The sequence below is a fragment of the Gasterosteus aculeatus genome, chromosome 17 (assembly GCF_964276395.1).
Source record: "Gasterosteus aculeatus chromosome 17, fGasAcu3.hap1.1, whole genome shotgun sequence".
Classification (NCBI taxonomy): Eukaryota; Metazoa; Chordata; class Actinopteri; order Perciformes; family Gasterosteidae; genus Gasterosteus; species Gasterosteus aculeatus.
Window position 1 is genome coordinate 15,754,325 of NC_135705.1, and position 25,272 is coordinate 15,779,596.

Consider the following 25,272-nt stretch of genomic DNA (forward strand, 5'->3'; position numbering starts at 1 on the left):
TTGAAAATGCATTAATCATCATGAAAAGTTATGTCCAAAAACATGTTGGGGAGGTTTCAGTCATCTTTACTGATGACTTCTTAGTACTACTCTTGTTAATTGATGCTTGAATCCAAGTTGATGTTCTGACACGAGGTGATGACGTACTCTGAATGCTCAGTATAAAATAAAAATCTTAATCTAGCATACCATGAAAGGCCATAATATAATTAAATGTCCTTTACACCGTTACACCAAAGTATGTAATGAACATTTTACGAAAAGGTCACATAAAAACAATTGGATTTTCTTTTTACAACAATCTATATGTTCATGTAGGTTATGGTGCAGTATTAAAGTAAAATGTCATTAAATAGTTTTCCTTTACAACATATAGTGTATTGTTGAAAAAGAAAATATGGGAAGGATTGTACAACATATGGGATGTCAAAAAAAAAGTATGTGTTGAAAATGGTAATGAACACTGATGATATATGTCATAAGCAGTTGACAGCCATGAAAATATATTGGAATAGTATTTTATAAGACGTCTTTAGAAAACACAAAGCTTAAAATGCTGGTCATTAAAACGGTCTTAAAGTTTAGTATAGCGCCATTAAGTCGTAATATAGTTCGCCAAACAATTTAAGTCATGGTATGTTGCAAGTAGATCATTTTAAAAAAAAGTATAAGTCATAGTTTGTCATTAATTTCATTTTTTTTTCTTTCAAAAAGTGAGCCAATATAGAATAATCTCATACAAATTAGAGTGTGAAGGGTGGCACGGTGGTTATCACTGTCACCTCTCAGCAAGAAGGTCCTGGGTTCAACTCTGCCCTGCATGTTCTCCCCGTGTCTGCGTGGGTTCTCTCTGGCTTCCTCCCACAGTCCAACGATATGCTCTGGAGATCAGGTTAACTGTTATTGCCCCCCCATTAATAATTGAAAATAAACCAGTGTCGACCATTCAAATTCTGCTCTGCTATTCTCCATGTGTGTGTATCTATCAGCTCCCTTAACAGAGAGGCTGCACGTTGGTATATTACATCATGCGCGTTAAAAAGCACTGATAAAAGAACAATGTCCAACACTGAACCTTTTGCACCGGAGAATTTCTTTTTATAGATAAAAACTATTCTGCAGGAAGTGCATTCACGGGAATGAGAGGTGTAAGGTCACCAATTTGTTCCAAATTGGAAGAAATTCTGGCATTCCTCAGGTGACACGTTCACGAGGATGGGACGGCTTGTACAGACAAACATAAGGAATTATGTGCACAAGAAAGAACAAAGACAAAATCACGATCACGCCTTGGATCTCCACTCAAATATCATTTAAAAAAAGTCTAGAGAAATGTAATGTCAACAGTTAAACAAATTTTATTATATACACAATATAAGAGTCACTTTGTCAGACTAATAACTGGTTTGGGTATACCAAGAAGAATGATGCAAGTCCCAGTTGCATAAAAATATGACAACCGCGGTTACATGTTGATAACCCTTGACAACTTCTGGACTCTGTTCAGCAGCAAGTCGCCCTTCTTGATGGTTTCTTGGTACTGCCAATTTTTGCTGTCAGGTCTGAAAAGGAACAAAGGAAGTTCTGAGTTCTGCCCGTATTTACAGAGGTATTTATAGTACCTTAAAGTACTGAGGTTCAAAGAATGGCAACATTACCTATTAGTTTCCACAATCTCGTTCACTTTATCGATTTTGCAGTGGAGACGTCCAGCAGCTATGAATCGGGAGAGTTCCCTGAGGAAGAAGAGAATATAAATATGTGACAGAGGCTGTGGTTCCACTTGTTTAATTGTGCAAAGGACACATTCATTTTAGGTCTGAATGTTCAGTTTGGATATTGCCAGCATTGACATCTGAGAAGATCAAAAACGTTCAAATCAGATCTCAGGGAATTGTGGCCAGCATGTGTGGACATTTTATCAAGAGCAGGTGTCTCACTGTCGAAAGGACGAAAACTGGGTTTGGTTACTGTTAATAACCCAACATTTCCCAATTTCCATGCTTGTAAATAATACAATAACCGGAGACCTTCACTGAATAATTTCTAAACGCATTTGTTTATTTAATAAAACAAGTATTGCAGACAGGAAAGAACGCAGCAGAAACAGTGGACTTCTATTGTGAAGATAACTCACAGCCGCTGCTTATTTGAATAACACTGTCCTGTAAGGCCGGTTGCATTGAATTGTCATGTGTAGACAATAAGCAAACCAGATGAGCTCCAATATGCCACATCAGATTACAAATTCGGAATTAAGTGATCTATAGATCATACATTACAGTTGTATGTAAAATAAAATAAGACATGCAGCACCCTCATAAAACCACGAGAGAACTTCAGCATGGATTCTGCAGTGACATTGAGACTAAACATTGTATCTCTCCAGTGGATAAGGCGTACGAACATGGTTTAAAAAGGTGCTTACTGGTCAATGAACTCTGTGCTGACACCGAAGGCCTCGGCCATGTAGCCCAGGGTGAGGGAGCGGTAGGACTCTAGCAGCTGGCTGTAGGCCTGGATCCTCATCTCCCTCACGTAGTAACGGTAGTGTGGCGCAAAGAGCCAGTCCTTCTTCATCTCCTGTTCCACCGTGGCTGTGGCAAAGAGAGAACAAGGTTTTTAAAAAAGGTAATTATTCAAAAATCACAACGTTACAGAGAAGGAAAATACAGCGAAATGACACATACACATAATGCAATTGTGGCAAGACTTAAATATTGGAACGCATTAAAGAACACAGGAAATAAACAGGAAATAAACGCGCAATAACACTCCAAGTTACTAGCTAATGTATTTGTTCCGTAGGGCAAAACAAAATGCTTCCTCACCCAGAGACTGGAAGAAGACAGCGTAACGGCACTCGTAGAGGGAGAAGAGATACTGGCGAACGGTAGGTAGACTGTGCAGCACCTCCAAAATCTCTGCTCCTTTTATCACCTGAAGAGGAACACATTTCATTGCAGCCATAATGCCAATCTAAACAAGTGTCTGGAGACAGTTAGCGCTCGCACCACGACCCCGTCTCCTACCTTTTCACGGAGGTCCGGCCTTTTCAGGGCAATCATGCACACGTAAACAGTGTAGGTGACGAACGTCTTGTAGTCCATGAGCTCGTAGGAAGTGAAGGTGGAGACTGTGTCGAGGAAGAGCTCAGCAGCTTGCTTGAAGTCCCTGATGGCCACACAGTACAGGCCCTGGTAGACCTTCAGACGATTCCTCCTGTCCCAGTCTCCCCCCTCCTCAATAAGGCTGTGTAGAAAATAGGTGCAGAGAGATGAGCACTTAAACAACGACAGGGGCTGGTGGTTGAGATGTTGTATATATATATATATATATATATACACAGGTCTATGAAAAATATCAGAGCCTTTGCCTCTTGGCTTTCTCCGAGTTGCGTGTGATGAGGTCGCTGTCCATGTAGAAAAGTCCAATCCTCAGCAGGTAGAATACGATATCTAGCCTGTGTCCCAAAGCCACTGTCTTGTCGTAGGTCTTTCTGAAGGCCGTTAGGGCACCTTCCTGTGGACACACGATTCAAAGAAGTTAAATACCATTTCAGAGGGATGCCTGATTGTATGAGAAGAATGTTCAGCAACTCTAATTTGATCAAAACCGTGCTCAGAAATCAAAATACGTTGTTTGATTGTAACTATACATTACAACACATCAATGATATCTGACGCGGTGTCATTATCAACATTATCTGTTTTCAATATACATTATTGTCTGACAGAGTGTGTTTTGAGCCTACTGAAGGAGTTACCTTGTCTCCAATTCTGATCAGATATTCAGCCTTGGCCATCATGGCGTCTCGTATCTCACTCTCTCCCAGGCTCTTCTCTGCATCCTCCAGCACATCATCCAGGCGCTTCAGCTCCTCTTCGTTGGCCTTTTTCATTTTGCTCTGCAGATCACCGTCCAGCTGCCACTTCAGATCCTTACACAGACCTTCGTAATAGGGCGCCATATCTGGGGAAACACAAACAGGAACACAGCTTTAGCCTGTGGACTAGAAAAGCCTAAAGCCGTGACGTGATCTCATATAACGTTACATCTCATACTCGTAAACAGCCCGTATCATATACGTCACCGCTAGCCGTTGTCGATGACTCAACACATGACACATAATTTGAATTTAATAACATGCCTAAATAGTTAGGTTAACAAACGGCCATCGTCAGATTGCTTGACGGCTAACCGACGTCCGCTAACAGCGTTAGCTGGAGTGCTAATTAGGTTTAAATACATTTTATACATTTACGGAATGCGTCTGCGTTTATGAAACAAAACGCAACCCCGAAGTGAACGCGTTTATAGTGAGCAAAGCTACTGAAGCTAGCGTTACACGTCGCACAATGCAGTGAAGTGCTAACTCACTGTTAGCTTTGATAGCGTCCATGAGCTCGGTCTTCACTTTGGCGTCCTGTCGGTGACCGTCCATAGTGAGCAGAAACTTGAGCTGTGCGATCCTCAGATCGGGGTTCTTGGGCAGACCCTCCTCCTCCAGGTTTTCTAGTGGCATTTTTAGTTTAAAAAAACAGATACAAAGACACAAACGGGAGGATTTCTTTGTGCAGACAGAGTACTCGCGGTTATCGACTAGCCTGAGTTCACGATGACTACGGAAAACACCGAACTGAGTTGTTTCCGCCGGAAAGTCAGCCAACGAGGGACGGAAAGAGCGGAGAAGGACATTTAACAAACAACGCAATCATTTACTGCCCTCTGCTGGACATGAGTGGGAGCACATGGCCACTGCATGCGGGACTGCTGGCTTTGGAAACGATGCCCAATAAATTAAATCACTTAAGAGGAACGCTAAACAATTCAATACAATTCTAACATTTTTTTCCAAAATTGAGTTGACCTGTTTTTACTTTGAAAATGACCCCTTTTTAATAACATCTTGTTGCAGCTGTCTCACCATTTTTTTAACCTCTGTTTAATTTGTATATTGCATTGTAGTTAAACCACCATCAACAGCACATTCAAGTTCATTCAAAATCAGGACATTTTCAAAAGTACCGTTAATAATGTCTGTTTATGACCAGTGTATGTTTAGTTTATGTAATATTGTGTTCTATGAAGAATGGGCTGCAGTGTTGTTATATGCACAGTTTGGACACATTTGCTGTTTCATATCATGTCCAAACTTTTGACTGGTACTGTTCAAATGTAATTTGGTGAAACATTGCATATGCCAAAGCACTGAAATATGACTAAGCAATGAGTTAGACATTTCACCTTTTACCAACTTAATAGTTCTGATGGTTAAATGAAATTGAGGAGTTTTTTCTCACAAGCAAATCACCACTGGTGTGCAACGGGACTGCCTGTTACTTTATTTTTAGTCACTGAAAAGTGACTCTGAAAAGTTAATGATAACCAGCCTAAACAACACTTAAAAGAGTACGTTCAGTCTGTACTTTAAGGACCACGGCAGTGCAGACGGGATGGAAACGTTGCTTCAACAGCTGGTAGGCTTTACCGAATTCTACGGAATCATTTAGTACAAATATAAATATTCACAGAAATGTATTAAGCAGTAAGAAATGTCGTTGTTGTTTTATGTCAACATTTTAACTCCTAGTATCCTAGTATCTGTGTTCATCTAGCATCACGCTTTAGCCCTTATAACTTTCATTAATGGCGGAAACGGAAAGTAAAAACATTAAACATTAACGTTGATGGTTCCAAACCAGTTTTAGCTGAGTCATTGCTGTATCAGTTTCTGAATAATTGTTTTTTCATCATTCATTACAAAAAAACTAAAGGGTCACTCAACACATTTAGAACTAAGCAAAAGACAGAATTACTGTTTTGGGGGGATAAAAAAGTTGAGTGATCCTAAACTTGGAACAGAGTTTCTCCATCAAGGGTGACAGTTTTAATCTCAATGAGTGTGGAAAGACAGGGCCATATTTTAAATATGAATCGACATATGTTCTATGGACTTTTAATCTGGTGTCCTGCTTTATCACTCTTGTAGATTGGGTTTGAATAAAGGATGGGATAACATAATAACACCATTTAATGTACGTAGTTGATTCAGCGTCACACCTCAGAAACAGACGATAAGAAGCTCACACAGTTACATACAGGCCGCTGAAGTGACACCGATCACACCCGTCTGTGTACGGATTGCTTCTGCTTTGCAGACCCGTGGGAACGCTCTGCTCCTCATCATTGTTTTGGGAATTGGAGGAAGCTTTCAAAGTGGCTACCACAGTACTGAATTGAGTTCTCCATCACCGGTGAGATGCTTCAACTTTTGGTTCATTCTCTTTTCCACCTGCAGTTACCGGTGGTGGCTGAGTGTGTGTTTGAAAGTGAAAAGTAAAAAGGAGCATTCCTATTATTTAATCGAGTTACAAAATGTACTTTTTCTCTGCAGTACATTCAGAGCTTCATCAATAGCAGCTGGTTCCACAGGTACAACGAGCCTCCACCCCCACGGACCATCACGATCATCTGGTCCCTCATTGTTTCCATGTATGCTGTCGGGGGACTCTTTGGTGCTTTCAGTGTGAAATTGATCACCGGCACGCTGGGAAGGTGAATAAAAGCGACTCAAAGCAGCATTCGGTCCTGTTGCCTTAAACAGACTTGCAGTGATGTGTTCCTCTATCAGAAAAAAGGCGATGATCTGCACCAGCTTCATCGCCATAGTTGCAGGGGGGATCATGCTGACAAGTAAAAGTGCCAAATCATATGAAATGATTATCGTGGCAAGGATTCTGTACGGCTTCTCCGCAGGTGAGGCACCAGGAAGTGTTTTACAGAGTACATCATGATTTTTACCTCTAATCTACACCCTCTCCTGACCTACAGGTTTGGGGGCCAGCTCCCATGTAATGTACCTGGCTGAGATTTCCCCTAGGAAGATACGAGGGACTGTGACTCTGACCTCAGCCATCTTTTTGTCACTTGGGAAACTGTTGGGGCAGTTTTTGGGACTTAGGTATGCACTTCTTTGTCAATACGTATAGGAGAAGGAGAGTTTGGATTTTTCATAAGGAGAATCCCTTGAAAATCTCCTATTCATTGTTAATGGAAGATTTTGATAACGAGTCAGACAATTAAGAGATGTTTTAACAGATTCAGTAAAATATTAAGAAGTGTAAATAAAGATGCAATTTTCTAATGTCAAACAAACTAACATATTCTAAGCGGGATCACAACACTTCTTTTGCTTTTTTCAGTGAGCTCCTTGGTCGCGAGGAGCTGTGGAACATCGCCCTCTCGGTCCCTGCACTTTTCTCATTGGTTCAGGTTATAGTGTTGCCTTTTCTCCCCGAGGCTCCCAGATACTCATTCATAGAGAAAGGTTGTGAAAAGGCTTGCATAAAAGGTTGGTATGTTTACCAACAAACCCACAGTAGCTAACCAAAAGTACAATCCAAGTAAATGGACTGCACAGCGCTCTTCTAGTCTTCGACCACTCAAAGCACTTTAACACTAGATGACATCACTCACCCATTCATATACTGATACACTGATGACATAGAGCAACCTGCCCATCAGTAACTAACATTCACACTACAAGCGCAGCTTAAGTTAAGTGTCTTGCCCAAGGACACATCAACATGCAGGTTAGCCAGGCCTGTGATCGAACCGCCAACCCTCTGATTGAAGGACGATTGTGCTCCCCACTCTCCCACTGTCGCCTGTCTTAAGTCTTAAACAAAAGAATGCTCTGCTGGAAATTCATGTGGAAATGTTTGAAGAACAGCTAATTATCCACAAAAACAATTACCTGCCAATTGTAAATAGGTTTAGGTTCACAACACATTTGGGATTCCAGAGCCTTTTGTCGTACTGTTAGCGTCTGAATTAACACCACTCGATGCATGAAACCATACAGCTGTGTGTATTCATGTGAGCTGAATAGCACATTTCTCCGTTTCTGTGTTCCCTGTCTCCGCATCCCAGCTCTCCAGAGTTTGTGGGGCGAAGGTGACTACAAACAAGAGATGGACGAGATGTTGACCGAACAGGCTGCCATTGAGGCGGCCCCTCGAAAAAGCACCCTGCAGCTCATGAGGGACCGCAGTGTCCGATGGCAGCTTCTCACCATGTCCATCGTCTTCTGCGTCAACAAGCTTTCGGGAATTCCTGCAGTGAGGACGGACTTCAGTTCATTCCTTCTTGCTCAAACAATGAAGGTTGCAATCTCTCAGAATAAAATCAATACTCATGTGTTTCCCAGATCAATATCTTCTCTTTTGACGTCTTCCAAAAGGCCGGCATACCAACTGACAAGATCCGCTATGTGACTCTTGGTCTTGGAGTATCTCAAATCATCACCTCCATCTTCTGTGTGAGTGACTCCCTGCGCGTCTTCTCTGGATTTACCACAGAAATGTTGTGTTTTTTTCTACTTTCCTTGCTGTTAGTTGATATTCTTTGGTGAACTTTCCAGTTGTTCAGCGTAGACTTTGTTAACACTTTTTGAACAACTGGCACTGCTATCATTTTTCTGTTCATATATATATACATATATTAGGGCTGTCAATAGATGAAAAAATTAACTAATTAATCGCACATCTCGATTAATGGCGATTAAGAAATGTTCTTGTTACCATAATGTTGTTTATAATAATTGTTTTTTTCTAAAGACTACATCTTAAAAGTAATGAGTAATCACTTTAGGAAGTGTGTATTTTAGACAATGTTGTTAAATTGTTAATGTTATTTTAAACACAAAACTACACACATTTAATCATCTCGGAGGCAGAATTGCACCTGGTGGAACATGTTGAACTAGTGACTTCCTGCTGTGCTCGTGCATTTTGTCCCCACATTCGGCCAGGACGTTTTCAAACCACAGCCTTATAGGGACACAGTGGTGGTCCTCTGCAGACTGTGTGCCGAGCAGGGTAACGTCAGATGTTGAGATGGAAGTAGCCCAGCAGCTAGCTTAGCCTAGCAACGAGCTTAGCATAGCAGTGCTTTTAGTGGTCCGTTTGTCACTCACCCCCCCTCTGTTTGACACATGGAGTAATTCTTCTGCACAGTTCTCCGCTGTATGTCGTGCCTCTGTTTGTTTTACTTCCAAAATGAAAAGCTCTCTGCATTTAATGTAACGTTAAATGGCCGCAGCTAGCGGCCATTTCATTTCTGCGGTCAAGTTCCGGTTTACTTCTGGGAGTAAACAAACGTACGTTAACTATGTTAAAATATATGTTGCATTATTCTCGGCCACATTAATCGCATAGATTAACGCGCTTATATTGACAGCCCTAATATATATATATGTTGTCACATGCTGCTGCTGTTTATATATGACCCACACATTTACATATACAAACATATTTGACATTTACAAAATAACGTGAAATAGCCGACTGTGTTTAAATGATACCATACTAAACAGAAGTATCAAAGTTGGTTGACATTGTGTTTGGCACAAGGACAAAACATCTTTTCTCGTACCTTCCCCTCTCCCAGGGGCTGCTGATTGAGCAGAGTGGGAGGAGGCCTTTATTCTGGGGGGGCTACGGCCTCATGTCTGCCAGCTTGCTGTTGTTCACTGTCATGGTCAATTTGAAGGTAGGTTAAAGGATTTCCAATGTACTTCAGCCCACCATCCTGCACGCCCCAGAGGTTTTGTCATATATCACAGGTACTTTATTCTGTCATTCCACAGGGACCAGAGCCCTTTGTCATTCCACTAAAAGGAGACAGACACACACATTTTGTCACGTGCTCCGTCTGTTTATATTTTACACATTATACAATTAACTGTATTTTTTTATTCTCGGAATATAGTTTTTCTGATGGTGATATCAACTACATAACTATTAACATCCGAGAAGAAACAAGACATTGTTCTGTACACATTTTGCTATATTGGTTGTTTCCTAAAAGATTGATCCTGTTGGGTCAAATGAAAACATTTTAATGTCAAGACATGCAGATCTTAAGGCTTTCAGATTTCTGCCACAACGGAAAACAGTTTTTAGTAGTGATATCATTGAATAAATATGTATTAATTCATCAGAAAAAACTCTTTGCAGCATAATTGTCCTGGTCCAACATAATAATGGAAGCAGCACACCACAGACACAGACATTGCCACATAGTCCGTATCATAAAACAAAATCAAAGTTTACCTTTAATATTTCTTGGGGTCGAGGCAGAAATCTCAGAAAAATATTACTTCAAAATGTCTGCAGGTAATACGAAGGGTAGCTGGGAAAAATATTTGTCTTTAATTCAATCTTAAGTAAAAGTGAAAATATGATGCAAAACCAACCAAATTAAAGATGACCTTTTCGTTTAAGCCAACATCCTTAAATGTGCGGGAGAATGTTTGCTCTAGTTTGCTTGGTTAGTATAGAAGAATGTATTGATATTTGCATAATACAAATGTTTCTTCATGCAGGATTCTAGCTACTGGATTCCACATATTTCCACTGGTTTGATCTTCCTCTTCATCATCTTCTTTTGTGGAGGACCTGGTATGTGTCTCAGCAGTTTGGTTCACATAGAAAAGATGTTTGTGTGCACAAATAATGAAGCGCGTCCCCTGAGTTGTGTCTCTGGTTCAACCAGGGGGAGCCTCAAACACTCTCCACAGTGAGATCTTCATCCAGTCCGACCGACTGGCTGCATTTGTACTATTGGGGATACTACGCTGGTTGCTCTACGCTGTACTGGGCCTAGTATTTCCATTCCTTATTGTGAGTACAACAAACATTGCACCAACGGACAAAAGAAACATCACTATTTACATTTAACATTTAAACATGAGGTTATTTCTGATGCTTTATGTTGTGATTCGTCTTTCCCAGGATGCCCTGGACTCGTACTGCTTCGTGCTGTTCACCTGCGTGTGCCTGCTGGGTTTTCTTTACACCTTCTTCCTCCTGCCTGAGACGAAAGGGAAGACCATGCTGGAGATCTCTGCTGACTTCAAAGCCATCACCATCTGTGGGAAATCCTTCTCAGAGGAAAAGACATTGGAAACTAAGTTGTGATCGCAGTCCAGATACAGTCGACTGTTATTTTAAATGCACAAACGAGTGTGGCTGTCTGTGACCAAGAGGAAAAACTTTATGGTTTGTTAAAGTTAAATGACTGAGACAAACTTATAACACAGCACAATGTCCATCAACAGGTTACACTTACAGGTCACTAATGCAGACGTATTGGTATTTCTGTCATTCTTTGTGCATGTCATGATATTCAGTATGACTGTTTCTTGTGCAAAGAGAAAATGCACACGTTTTCAATGCTATTTTCACCTAAGACACAAAACAATAAAACAGCAATTGATTTCCATGGAATAACCGAAGACTACTTGTACTTTGCCACTGAAATGTCACTGAAATCACGTGCTTGACAAATGAACTGTGGCCGAACAACCTCAGCTGCTCATTTGGATTTTAATAAATGAAAGACTTCATTACATGGCAGTTTTGAAAGATCTTTGAAACAAGCTGCTGAAGACCATCACAGATGTTTTTTCTTCTTTCCTGACTCGTACTTCTCCAATGAGTCATTGAGGGAATGTAAAGTCATCTTTAGTGCAGACAATGCAAACGATGACTACGGAAAACACCGAACTGAGTTGTTTCCGGCGGAAGTTCAGCAGTCAACGAGGGACGGAAAGAGCGAAGGATGACATTTAACAACAACGCTATCATTTACTGCCCTCAACTGGACATGAGTGTGAGCACACGGCCACTAAATGCAGGACTCTATACCAGGCTACTGGCTTTGTATGCACAATACATTAAATCACACAAGAGGAATGTTAACCAATGCAATACATGCTCTTGAGGACGTTATATATGCAATTTGGTAAAACCTTGCATATGCCAAAGCACGGAAATATGACAAAGCACTGAGTTAGACATTTGACCTTTCACCAACTTAATAATTCTGATGGTTAAATGACATTTCACACTATTGAGAGGAGTTTCTCACACAAGCAAATCACTGCTGGTGTGCAACGGGACTGCCTGTTACTTTACTTCTAGTCACAGAAAAGTGACAGAAAAGTTAATGATAACCAGCCTAAACAACACTTTAAAGAGTACATTCAGTCTGTACTTTAAGGACCACGGCAGTGCAGACGGAATGGAAACGTTGCTTCAACAGCTGGTAGGCTTTACCGATTCCTAAGGAATCATTTATACAAACATAAATATTCATAAGAATGTAATAAGCAGTAAGAAATGTCATTGTTAACATTATAACACCTGTTTATATATATATATATATATATATATATATTATATATAAATGTTTTAGATATAACACCATGCTTTAGCCCATATATTTTATCAATGGTGGAAACAGAAATTAAAAACATGTTATTTTAGGCGCGCAGGTTGTTTTTGAATTTGTGTGAATTCATTGACGGTTCCAAACCAGTTTTAGCTGAGTCATTGCTGTGTCAGTTTCTGAATAGGTAGGTTGCATCATTCATTACAAAAAACTATAGGGTCACTCAACGCATTTAGAACTAAGCAAGACAGAATTACTGTATTTGGGGGGAAATAAAAGTCAGTGTCACACCTCAGAAACAGACTCCTTATCTACAAAAGTCACAAACCTGTGGACTTCCCCATCATTCATATACAGGAAGTCAAGTGGGAAGTAGAATTTTGCCTTTCTCTAAAAGAGTAATATCTCAAAGTAACACGATAAGAAGCTCACACAGTTACATACAGGCCGCTGAAGTGACACCGATCACACCCGTCTGTGTACGGTTTGCTTCTGCTTTGCAGACCCGTGGGAACGCTCTGCTCCTCATCATTGTTTTGGGAATTGGAGGAAGCTTTCAAAGTGGCTACCACAGTACTGAATTGAGTTCTCCATCACCGGTGAGATGCTTCAACTTTTGGTTCATTCTCTTTTCCACCTGCAGTTACCGGTGGTGGCTGAGTGTGTGTTTGAAAGTGAAAAGTAAAAAGGAGCGTTCCTATTATTTAATCAAGTTACAAAATGTACTTTTTCTCTGCAGTACATTCAGAGCTTCATCAATAGCAGCTGGTTCCACAGGTACAACGAGCCTCCACCCCCACGGACCATCACGATCATCTGGTCCCTCATTGTTTCCATGTATGCTGTCGGGGGACTCTTTGGTGCTTTCAGTGTGGAATTGATCACCGGCACGCTGGGAAGGTGAATAAAAGCGACTCAAAGCAGCATTCGGTCCTGTTGCCTTAAACAGACTTGCAGTGATGTGTTCCTCTATCAGAAAAAAGGCGATGATCTGCACCAGCTTCATTGCCATAGTTGCAGGGGGGATCATGCTGACAAGTAAAAGTGCCAAATCATATGAAATGATTATCGTGGCAAGGATTCTGTACGGCTTCTCCGCAGGTGAGGCACCAGGAAGTGTTTTACAGAGTACATCATGATTTTTACCTCTAATCTACACCCTCTCCTGACCTACAGGTTTGGGGGCCAGCTCCCATGTAATGTACCTGGCTGAGATTTCCCCTAGGAAGATACGAGGGACTGTGACTCTGACCTCAGCCATCTTTTTGTCACTTGGGAAACTGTTGGGGCAGTTTTTGGGACTTAGGTATGCACTTCTTTGTCAATACGTATAGGAGAAGGAGAGTTTGGATTTTTCATCTCCTATTCATTGTACTGGAAATAAGATTTTGATAACGAGTCAGACAATTAAGAGATGTTTTAACAGCTTCAGTAAAATATTTGAAAAAAGAGCTTCAGTAAAATATTAGGAAGTGTAAATAAAGATGCAATCATGAATGTCTAACTAACATATTCCAAGCGGGATCACAACACTTCTTGTGCTTTTTTTAGTGAGCTCCTTGGTCGCGAGCAACTGTGGAACATCGTCCTCTCGGTCCCTGCACTTTTGTCATTGGTTCAGGTTATAGTGTTACCTTTTCTCCCCGAGGCTCCCAGATACTTATTCATAGAGAAAGGTTGTGAAAAGGCTTGCAAAAAAGGTTGGTAGGTTGTTTACCCACAATCCCACACTAACTAACCAAAAGTACGATCTCAATCTTAAACACAAAACAATGCTCTTCTCGAAATTCATATGGAAATGTTTGAAGAGCTTATTACCCACAAAAACAATTACCTGCCAACAAGCATTCTTTTGTTTGATTTAAATGCTTAATGAAATCTATATACATTTAAAAAATATGTACTGTGGATTTTGGTTCACAACACATTTTGGATTATAGAGCCTTTCGTTGTACTCCTAACGTCTGAATTAACACGCTCCTCTTTCTCAAACCCATCTCCTATTACTTGTGTTTCACAAACTTCCTTTATCGCTTCCCTCTTTCATCCCCTTGTCTCCTAACCAGGTTCTTACCCTAGTAACCGCTGCCTGTCCGACCACCTGCCCTCTTTACACCATTCCATCCTATATTCTACAATCTATCCCCCTTTACATTCGTCCTTTCTCCACCTGTCTCATTAACACTTCTGTCATCTGGCCGTTTCCCCAACTCTCTGAAGGAGGCAAGAGTTAACCCTCTCCTGAAGAAACCCACCCTCAACCCATTTGAAGAAAACAACTACAGACCGGTCTCAGTTCTTCCCTCTCTGTCCAAAACTCTTGAACGCATCTTTAACCAACTCTCCTCCTATCTCCACCGAAACTACCTTCTTGACCCTGACCAGTCAGAATTCAAGGCAGGCCCTTTCACTGAGACTGCTCTCCTCGCGGTCTCAGAGCAACTCCACGCTCTCTCCTGTGTCCTCATCCTTCTGGACTTTTCTGCTGCATTTTACCCAGTAATCCATCAGATGCTTATTCCCTCCTTTCAGAAACTTTGTGTTTCAGGCTCTGCTCTCTCCCTTCTTTTATCCTATCTTGGAGAGGATCTGTGTCTGAACCTTGTCCTCTTACTACCGGAGTTCCTCAAGGTTCCGTCCTGGGTCCCTTCCTCTTCTCTCTCTACACCAACTCTCTAGGCTGTGTCATAGGCTTGCGTGGCTTCTCCTACCACAGCTATGCCGATGACACCCAACTAATTCTCTCCTTCCCTTACTCGGACACTCAGGTGACTGCATGGATCTCTGCCTGTCTGACTGACATCTCCAACTGGATGTTCGTTCACCATCTAAAAATCAACCCTGACAAGGCTGAATTACTTCCCTTTCGAGGAAAAGGTTCCCCTACCTAAGACCTGACTGTTAACTTTGGCAACTCCGTGGTAACGCCGACTTTGACGGCTAGGAACCTCAGTGAGCCACTTGACAGCCAACTCTCCCTGACTCCCAACATTACAGCAACAACAAGATCCTGTAGTACACGCTCTACAACATCAGGAGAATACGTCCCTTTCTCACTCAGAAGGCAGCGCAGATACTGATTCAGGCTCCTGTCATCTTCCACCTCGACTATTGTAATGCTCTCCTGGCGGGTCTCTCTGCAGCTCATCCAGAATGCAGCAGCTCGACTGGTCTTTAACCTTCCGAAATTCTCCTACACTTCTCCACTCCTCCGCTAGCTAAACTGACTACCAGTGCCTGATCGCATCCAGTTCAAAACACTGGTGCTCACGTACCATGCTGTGAATGGATCGGGTCCAGCTTACATCCAGGACATGGTCAAACCCTACATCCCGACCCGCACTCTCTGCTCTGCATCTGCAAAACTGCTCGTCCCTCCCACACTGAGAGCAAAACACTCGACAAGATCACAACCCTTTGCTGTCCTGGCTCCTAAATGGTGGAAAGAGCTCTCTGATGACACCAAAACACAAAGCATTTATATTTTCCACCGCAAACTAAAAACACATCTCTTCAGACTCTACCTTGACAAGAAAGACTAACAAATTGTAGCACTTAAATTGTACTTATCTATAGCAAGTTTTAAATCTACTTAATTGCTGAAATTACACTTTCTTGTTCTTTTGAGTTTGTATCTTTATGGTTAAAATGCACTTATTGAAAGTCGCTTTGGATAAAAGCATCAGCTAAATCACATGTAATGTAACATTACCATTTTTACCACTTAGTGAGTGAAACCATACAGCTGTGTGTATTCATGTGAGCTGAAGAGCACATTTCTCTTTATGTATACGTGAATATATTGTGTTCCCTGTCTTTGCATCCCAGCTCTCCAGAGTTTGTGGGGCGAAGGTGACTACAAACAAGAGATGGACGAGATGTTGATCGAACAGGCTGCCATTGAGGCGGCCCCTCGAAAAAGCACCCTGCAGTTCCTGAGGGACTGCAGTGTTCGATGGCAGCTTCTCACCATGTCCGTCGTCTACTGCTGCAACCAGCTTTCGGGAATTCCTGCAGTGAGGACGGACTTCAGTTCATTCTTTCTTGCTCAAACAATGAAGGTTGCAATCTCTCAGAATAAAATCAATGCTTCTTTGATTCCCAGATCAATATCTTCTCTTTTGACGTCTTCCAAAAGGCCGGCATACCAACTGACAAGATCCGCTATGTGACTCTTGGTCTTGGAGTATCTCAAATCATCACCTCCATCTTCTGTGTGAGTGACTCCCTGCGCGTCTTTGGCCATCCTTTCTTTGCATCTTCTCCAGATTTCACCACAGAAATGTTGTTTTTTCTACTTTCCTTCCTGGGCTGTTAGTTGATATTCTCTGGTGAAGTTTCCAGCTGTTCAGCTTAGATTTGTTAACTCTTTTTTGAACAACTGGCCCTGCCATAATTTTTCTGTATATCTATCTACAATATACGTGTATATATATATATATATATATATATATATATATTGTGATGTCATAAGAGCTCTCAGCGGGACAGTTCGTAGCGCGAGGTCACCAAGGTCAAATATAAACAAGGATTTTATTAAAGTTCTTGGGAATTAACAGAAACAACGGTCCAAATTCAAAAGTGTACCGAAGGCTCCGGCTGTCCAAACTTAAACTCAGTCTCTTCTTGGTGGTGAAATTATAATCCTGATTCCCCAAGATAAATAAACAGTCTTTTCAGTCTTACTACAAGCAGAGCGGCAGCCCGTGGCCAATCCAGCAGTAAATCCTTCAAACATCACGTCAGTATTTCCAATGGTAAGTATCTCCAGCCTTCCTCGTGGAAACCCTGCTGGAGCGGTCTGGTCCTTGGCAGAGAGCCCAACCTGCAGCTCGTCTCTCAAACCCCACAGACTCCCACTAACTATGTCTCTAACCCTTGGAAGCCCTTCAGGTCATCAGGCCCTGATCGGTCTCAGGTGTGCGAGAATGTCGTGACTTGAGGGGTGGAGTTCTCGACTCCACCAGCAGATGGAATCATAGCTGTTCCTGGTTACAGCCATTTTATGGGAATGTATGCCCTTCCAGGACACAGCCTCTTGTGACATAACAATATATATATATATATATGGTGCTGCTGCTGTTTATAGAGTATTTCAAAAGCTCAACTTCCATCCCAGCAAAAAGCAGAAAAGTTGGAGCCAACCTAGTAAACATCAACACTGAACATTTACAAAGTAACGTGGGAAAGCCGACTGTGTTTAAATGATTGGCACATAGGATGCATAAACTGTGGATACTGAGTGTAAACACACAAATCAGAAGCATCAAAGTTGGTTGACATTGTGTTCTGCACAAGGACGAAACATCTTTTCTCGTACCTTCCCCTCTCCCAGGGGCTGCTGATTGAGCAGAGTGGGAGGAGGCCTTTATTCTGGGGGGGCTACGGCCTCATGTCTGCCAGCTTGCTGTTGTTCACTGTCATGCTCAATTTGAAGGTAGGAGAATGTTTGCTCTAGATTGCTTGGTTAGTATGGAAGAATGTATTGATATTTGCATAATACAAATGTTTCTTCATGCAGGATTCCAGCTACTGGATTCCATATTTTTCCACTGGTTTGATCTTCCTCTTCATCATCTTCTTTTGTGGGGGACCTGGTATGTGTCCCACAGCAGTTTGGTTCACATAGAAAAGATGTTCCCCTAAGTTGTGTCTCTGGTTCACCCAGGGGGAGCCTCAAGCACTCTCCACAGTGAGATCTTCATCCAGTCCGACCGACTGGCTGCATTTGTACTATTGGGGATACTACGCTGGTTGCTCTACGCTGTACTGGGCCTAGTATTTCCATTCCTTATTGTGAGTACAACAAACATTGCACCAACGGACAAAAGAAACATCACTATTTACATTTAACATTTAAACATGAGGTTATTTCTGATGCTTTATGTTGTGATTCTTCTTTCCCAGGATGCCCTGGACTCGTACTGCTTCGTGCTGTTCACCTGCGTGTGCCTGCTGGGTTTTCTTTACACCTTCTTCCTCCTGCCTGAGACGAAAGGGAAGACCATGCTGGAGATCTCTGCTGACTTCAAAGCCATCACCGTCTGTGGGAAATCCTTCTCAGAGGAAAAGACATTGGAAACTAAGTTGTGATCGCAGTCCAGATACAGTCGACTGTTATTTTAAATGCACAAACGAGTGTGGCTGTGTGTGACCAAGAGGTAAAAGTTTATGGTTTGTTAAAGTTAAATGACTGAGACAAACCTATAACACAGCACAATGTCCATCAACAGGTTACGCTTACAGGTCACTAATGCAGACGTATTGGTATTTCTGTCATTCTTTGTGCATGTCATGATATTCAGTATGACTGTTTCTTGTGCAAAGAGAAAATGCACACGTTTTCAATGCTATTTTGACCTAAGACACAAAACAATAAAACAGCAATTGATTTCCATGGAATAACCGAAGACTACTTGTACTTTGCCACTGAAATGTCACTGAAATCACGTGCTTGACAAATGAACTGTGGCCGAACAACCTCAGCTGCTCATTTGGATTTTAATAAATGAAAGACTTCATTACATGGCAGTTTTGAAAGATCTTTGAAACAAGCTGCTGAAGACCATCACAGATGTTTTTTCTTCTTTCCTGACTCGTACTTCTCCAATGAGTCATTGAGGGAATGTAAAGTCATCATACATTTGAGTACGGATGAAAAATCCAATTGCTGAGTTCAAGCAAATTATGCTCAATCTTGATGTTTTATTTAAACTTGCAAAATGAGAGCAAACCAGCTTCATACTAGTGAAACTGCTGTTATTTGGGCTACCCACATCCGATAAAACGTCACCTGCAGCGGCAAAGTGTTTGTCACTAAGAGGTCAGAAGTTTCCTTCCCCCTGGTCTCCAGCAATAAATCACTCCCTGTTCCCTTTAGACTTTTTTCTTCTGCTTTTCTGTTCTCGGACCATAGCAGGGAATTAAATCAATGGAAAATGACTTGCAGAGTGTTTCATTTATTTTCATCCTTCTCAGTGCAATCTGAGCTCAAAGTGGAGGTTGTATTCCAGAGGCTTTGTGTCGGTGACCTTGGTGTTATCCCTTTCATGCTCACACTGAGGTTTAACTGGTTTATTTTACTTTTGTACCTTATTCTCAAAAGTGAGAACTGTGACCAAGTGACAGTAATGGGAGAGTGCTAAACTACTGCTGCTATTTAGCATTGAGATAAAACGCCAGTAACACAAGTGGAGAACGTTGTCAATATATTCACTACTTCTTAACTGTTGGAGAAACGAATATGACTCAGTAGTATTTTTAATGTTGTGCTCATGTACAGCATCATGCCAGCATTGCATCCTGGACAGTTTTCCTTCTTCGGGCCATTCTCCTCCAACATCAGCCTTTGTTATATGAGTCCTTGAAGGTCTTTCCTTGCTTGTGGTATAAACATCTGGACGACTAACTTGAGAAACAACGTGAGCGGTTTACTCTTGCAGACTTAGGTTGTCCCTGTATCCATTTTGCATTTTTTTTGGTGGCAAGATTCACAGATGAGGAACAAACCAAATATGAATGGATTTTCTTTGATTTCGAAGAATGCCCAAGACACATATATCTATAATCCAGAATCTTGAGAAACACCAACCTCAGTTAAATGTAGCGCTAAATTAAATAGTTGACTCTCGGTCTCAGTGGAACTATTTTACAGCTGTGATGTCTCCGTTACACCAGCAGGCAGAGATGTTGAACCACTGCAGGAATTAAGGCGACGTCCATGAAGCTGATGGAAAGTGGAAAGTTGCATTTACTGGTAGAACCTTTAACATTTGGCACATTTTAAACTAACTTTTTAGCCTAAGTTGTAAATAGTTACGGAAAACTATTATTATATTTCTATAACATGTGATCAGGTTCATTGTAGATGCTTTTTCTCTCTTTATTAAAACCATTTATCTGTTATTGTCTTTATGCCATTTGAAATGATGCATGCAAGGGATGAATAAAAAATAGACCATTGACGCTCTGTCAATGCTCCCTGTTGGTATTTCTCAGGGTTTTTCCATCTTTCACAGAGACTCCAAAAGAAAGTTATGTCCTCCTCCAGTGGTGAACCCGTGCATAGCAAAGAAAAGTTTAAAAAAACAATGAGGGGCATTAAAATTCAGTTTTTTTCCCTGGCAACACTGAGCTCATTGGCAGCACTGCAAATAAGAGAGGAGCGACTAGAGTCGGGTTTATTACAGATTGAATGAGTCATCGTCTCTTAAGCCTCGAGTTTGTTTGTTTATTCTTGGGTCTAATTGCATGATTTCTGGATATGCAAAAAATGGTGCTATTCTCCAGGAAATAGGCTTACACATGCTGCTCTATGTACGCCATGTGAATATGATTATTGAATGAAACTATTAGTGCAAAGGTTGCACAAAAATCCACCTGATTAAATCGTCCATTGTCTCTGACGATTATCTACTTTGCCTAAGTGGAAGAGGATGAGTAGCAGATGTCGAAGGAATTAGTTGGTCACAGTGATGCCATTCTGTTGCTTCAGCGAAAGACAACTTACCTTTTAAATCTCTGTGAATGAAAACTTTCCTAAAGCAATATATATTTGTTGATTTGGTAGAAGTAGAATTATAGCAAATTTGCGTTGGGATCCTAAGGATTACTTAATAACAATACCCATAGTTTCCCAATGTGAAAAAAAGCGAAACCTTGTATCCGAGGAAGCTAATTAAAAATACTTAAGATTCCAGTGTTACTATATAATATAGATATAGTATAGTACAAATATCTTAGAAAATTGGAGCTGAAAAAGCACCAGGTTTAACATAATAAAGGTCATACCTGTAAATGAAGGTAAATATAGGAAAGAATAATCCTGAAATATTAAAACCTAAACCGTCTGAAATAAAAATGTCATCCATAACACAACTTCCCAAAAAACCCCACCAAAGGTTACAAAAGATGGCAGTTCTCCATCATTTGAATCATTTGAACAGCTGTAAAGTTGACTTCACAGAACTTCTCTGCCTCATTTACAGCTGGCTGGCAGATTGGTCCATCCATCATTCTGTAAAACAGTGAGATACACACAGAGAGAGGTGAGGGAAGAGGAAGATAAGGAAGAAAAGACAGCAATCAAGGGAATAGATATTTAATTGATATTATTGAAGAAAACTTAGGAACAAATGGGAATGGTGTCCTGCATTAAATGTTGTAATCGGTGATGATTTTGTACAGGTGGCACACAGATGGGATCCCTCCTGGATCCTGAGCTTGTTAATGAGTCACAGAGAGGAGGGGTGAAGCCGGCTGATATCATGAACCAGACAGAGCCTTTTGGCAACGCAGCATTGAGATACCCAGCATGCCATTCTCCACTTATGGCGAGGTGCCCCTCGGGCCATTGGCGCCGGGGATTAACACAAACCTGGCAGCATTTCGCCGCGCAATGTGTCAGATGAGGCTGAACCAACACTGGAAATGAATTGTTACTATTTCTCTCAGTGTGAATGGAAGACATCAATCAGGCCTAATGAGGGCCCCAATGAGACGTATTGTAACCTCTGATTAATGGTGCACAGTGTGTTTTCTAATTCTTATGTACAGTATAAATTGCCTTTCGAAAAAGTCATGTCTATTGAAACACGATTAGTCTAAAGGGTGAAGCCGAGTGGCGTACGAAGTGTTGACCGGTCACAGTTGAGGCCAGTGGGAGGGCAAAGGTCACACTTAAGCGTGTGAGAATTTATTGCCAGATTAGCAGGTTTAGTCAAGGTCTACTAGTCTAACACTGCTTGACTGCTTAACTAACATTTCTTTTTTCAGACAGTTAGGAGCTGCTTGAATGTAAATAAACCTGAAAACTGGTTGGCGATAACTATGCTTTGTGTCTGCTGTGCAGGTCGGCAAAAAATATAGGTTGGGCAGTCTTAACTTAAAAAATAAGTTAAGACTGCCCGAATGGCTATTCAGTTATAGCGTCAGAACATGGGGATGTCACACCAAAGGGAAGAGAAAAAGGCTCCCTAATAATTATAATGAATTCTAAAAAAAGATTTAATTAGTAGTACACTGTAATATCTTTATTTTGGGATGAACTGACAATGTTCTGGAGTATTCTTGCCACAGTAATTGAACACACATGATGAGGCAGAAGGAGGGAAGACTGCTGCTAAGGCCTCAGTCAGTCCTGTCACGCGTCTCCTATTCACCAGCCCATTGTGTGTGTGTGTGTGTGTGTGTGCGTTAACACCCCATTGGCATTCTTCATTTGTAAATAATTGAATCAGACTATTTTAGTTTGCTCAGAGCGCAGCTGTAATTTGCAGCCGATCTGCTCTTAAGGACCTGTAATGATGGCTTTTAGAGTCTCCTAAAACAACTCAAACGGCTTTAACTCATGACGGATGTGCATGTGGGCCGTAACACACGCAGACATACACAGAGACACACAGGCACCTAACATGTGTGGCTGTTAATTAAACTGCTAAACGTTCTAACTGAATTGGATTTTGATGTACAGGCAGAGCTAATATAGTCTATAGATAAAAACTTGTTTCTATATTTTGTAGCTTGTTTTTTAATTAGGATTTCTGAAACTATGGTACCGTAATACATAGTGACTGTGATGTAGGGCACACAAGTGGACAAAATAGTAAATATGTGATTCTTTTTCCATGGCTAACTCATCTTCTTCTTCCATCTTCTTCCTCGACCTCACAAAATCTAGGGGGATAAAGAAGGTAGCTGGGTGAGAAGATATACAGGTAGATTGTTATGCAAGCAGCCATTTTAGCACCAGTGAACAAGGTTTGCCTGAACCGTAAAGAGGAGCTCTGTCCATTTCCACTGCCTCACCTGATTTGCTCATTGTTTATCCACATACCTCGGGGTTAATGAAAGGATGTCTGTCTGTTCTGCAGACACTGCATACTCTGTCCGGCCTTAATGAACCGCAGTGCTGTCAATGTGATTCAACGGACGATGAACATTGGCAGGAAAAAAATGAACAAAAGTGTATTAGAAAAAAATGGATATAAAAATGTATTATATTAAAATGTTAAAAGAAAAAGCAGTAAAAAGGCTGATTTGAACTTTTTAAAATGAGTCGTCCTGGGCCTTGTACACTAGAGCAGTGTCTCATCCTGAACATTGTACTTGATGATAAATATAAAACTGTCTCTAGCTTGGGCAATGTTGATAAAGGACTCCAAATATCAGCACTGTGTCACTCGTTCATCGAATAAGTACTAGGTGGTATAAGTACTTATACATAAGTTACTGTATATCGACTGGAGAGAACCATGTCTCTTGGGAGGAAAAACAGCTTTTTATCATTGATAAAACCTCCTCCTCCTGACATTTTGAGAATTTCCCCTCACTCTCAACTCTTTGTGAATTGAGAATTGGACCTTCAGAGCTCATGGATCTAATTTACTGTCCACAGCTTGGCTGACAGTACACGTGTCACAACTGGAAGCATCTCAAGGATTATCTTGCCACCATCCGCTACCTTGAATATGACACGGCGCGGGAAGCATATGGCTGCAATCTGTGGGACCCCTTACGGTTGGGCCTTCATTTGCTTTTAATTAAACACATGGAAGCACCACATGCTTGGGTAAAGACCTGGAAAGCGACCAATGGGGAAACCATAGTATGGGCTAAGTTAATGATGTGAGGAAAGCTCAAGGACAATAATATCCACATTAATGAAGTCCAAACTTGTGTTTTATGGCATGTCTGGAGAAAGTGATTGCAGTGATACTTGGTAGCTCATGTGAGTAACAGTCTGCAGCTGTAGTTTGAAAACTTGCTAAACGCAAAGTCCACATTCATGGAACGGGGGCCATCGGCTGTCTGATATAATGCATCTCACATGTCAGTGCAGCTGGTTGTCGTATCAAGGCTGACTAAATGAGGACTCTTTTGCTCCCCGTCTGGGAGTTATCCGAGAGTAAACATGAAAACTGGGTCAAACGCCTTGAAAGTTGAGGTTAGGTGAAGTAAACAGACTAATGTGCCAATCATGTCAACAGAATTAGTGCTTCAACCCCTTTAATCAAGCGGCTGGCACTCACACAGATTGTTCCAAACATGTGTGTGTGTTTGTTTGGATTATAGGGGCAACAGCGGCAGTAATCCTCGGACAAGATGGACAACATGGCAATCCTATTTACAGCATGACAATGCTTAACGCTTACCGACTCCACCTGTTAGAAATGTATTTGCCAATAGTTCAACGGGAGAGGTTGACTTCTCCAGGATTACTCTTATTTGTTACCAGTTTACAGCCACGTCAAGGGCTAACTAATTATAATTGGGAACAACTGGGCATGCTCCCAATGACAGTACTATTCAGATGATTAACAGGTATAATGTCAACCATATTCAACATCTAATTTTAGCATAACAATTGCCACCTCTCACTTTAAAAGTGTGGTGGATGGTGTCCGTTAAATATAGTCTGGATTACCCAATGACGCTACATTAGAAGGAAAAGGATGAAAACATGAATGTCTGTGCCAAATTACATGACAATCCAAGCAATAGTTGATATTAGGGGTGTAACGATTCATTCACTGAATCGATTAATCGATTTATATTCCTGCGATCCAACTGAATTGATCTGTGCTCCGCAAATCGGCATTCCGGACGACATATATCGATTACAAATCGATTGATATGGTACATAATCGATTGTATCGATACTTGGAAACTGCACATTGGATTAAAGTACAAAAACGGTATGGATGAGTGTTTGTTTGTTTGGTTTTTAGCACTTTAGACACGTTAAACGTTACTCGATTCAGTCTGCGACGTCATCAGGACACAGCGGCAGCCGCGTGAAACTCGGAACAACAACAAAACAGCGTGGAGGAGACGACTGCGAGCGAGACATTTACAAACCAATTTATCGATCCAGCGTGTGGAAACATTTTAGCTTTTGCAAACACGGTGCTCTAAATAAGTCAGTCGCTGTTTGTAGAATATGTAGAAGCCAAAAAAAACAAAACACGGAAACACAACGAATCTTTCCGGCCATCTACTAAGGCGCCGTGGGATTAAACAACGCCGACAGTC

The 25,272-nt window shown here is 41.3% G+C and overlaps 3 protein-coding genes across 5 annotated transcripts; 2 read left to right on the forward strand and 1 right to left on the reverse strand.

Moving 5' to 3' along the window:
* Nucleotides 1–1,335: 1,335 nt before the first annotated feature.
* On the reverse strand, nt 1,336–4,825 carry psmd6 (proteasome 26S subunit, non-ATPase 6). The gene is made up of 8 exons (XM_040202946.2): nt 4,381–4,825; nt 3,767–3,972; nt 3,377–3,522; nt 3,033–3,252; nt 2,832–2,940; nt 2,429–2,597; nt 1,659–1,736; nt 1,336–1,562 (listed from the first exon to the last, which is right to left on the reverse strand). Exons 1-8 carry the CDS (start codon nt 4,523–4,525, stop codon nt 1,466–1,468), a joined length of 1,170 nt encoding a protein of 389 aa, XP_040058880.2. The 5' UTR covers nt 4,526–4,825; the 3' UTR covers nt 1,336–1,465.
* A 555-nt stretch (nt 4,826–5,380) lies between these two features.
* Nucleotides 5,381–11,463, forward strand: slc2a9l1 (solute carrier family 2 member 9, like 1). 2 transcript variants are annotated; one of them, XM_040203298.2, is made up of 12 exons: nt 5,381–5,480; nt 6,162–6,257; nt 6,398–6,558; nt 6,635–6,759; nt 6,835–6,964; nt 7,206–7,354; nt 7,936–8,123; nt 8,213–8,323; nt 9,454–9,555; nt 10,391–10,466; nt 10,561–10,688; nt 10,800–11,463. In XM_040203298.2, the coding sequence occupies exons 1-12, from the start codon at nt 5,457–5,459 to the stop codon at nt 10,983–10,985; spliced, it is 1,476 nt and encodes a 491-aa protein (XP_040059232.2). In that variant the 5' UTR covers nt 5,381–5,456; the 3' UTR covers nt 10,986–11,463. The 2 variants fall into 2 exon arrangements, with proteins under 2 accessions (XP_040059232.2, XP_077947689.1); XM_078091563.1 differs by having other exon boundaries at nt 5,441–5,480; nt 6,436–6,558.
* A 466-nt stretch (nt 11,464–11,929) lies between these two features.
* On the forward strand, nt 11,930–18,794 carry LOC120834723 (solute carrier family 2, facilitated glucose transporter member 9). 2 transcript variants are annotated; one of them, XM_040202944.2, is made up of 12 exons: nt 11,930–12,114; nt 12,744–12,839; nt 12,980–13,140; nt 13,217–13,341; nt 13,417–13,546; nt 13,792–13,940; nt 16,069–16,256; nt 16,346–16,456; nt 17,576–17,677; nt 17,762–17,837; nt 17,909–18,036; nt 18,148–18,794. In XM_040202944.2, exons 1-12 carry the CDS (start codon nt 12,016–12,018, stop codon nt 18,331–18,333), a joined length of 1,551 nt encoding a protein of 516 aa, XP_040058878.1. In that variant the 5' UTR covers nt 11,930–12,015; the 3' UTR covers nt 18,334–18,794. The 2 variants fall into 2 exon arrangements, with proteins under 2 accessions (XP_040058878.1, XP_077947690.1); XM_078091564.1 differs by having other exon boundaries at nt 11,972–12,114; nt 13,018–13,140.
* The last annotated feature ends 6,478 nt before the right edge of the window (nt 18,795–25,272 follow it).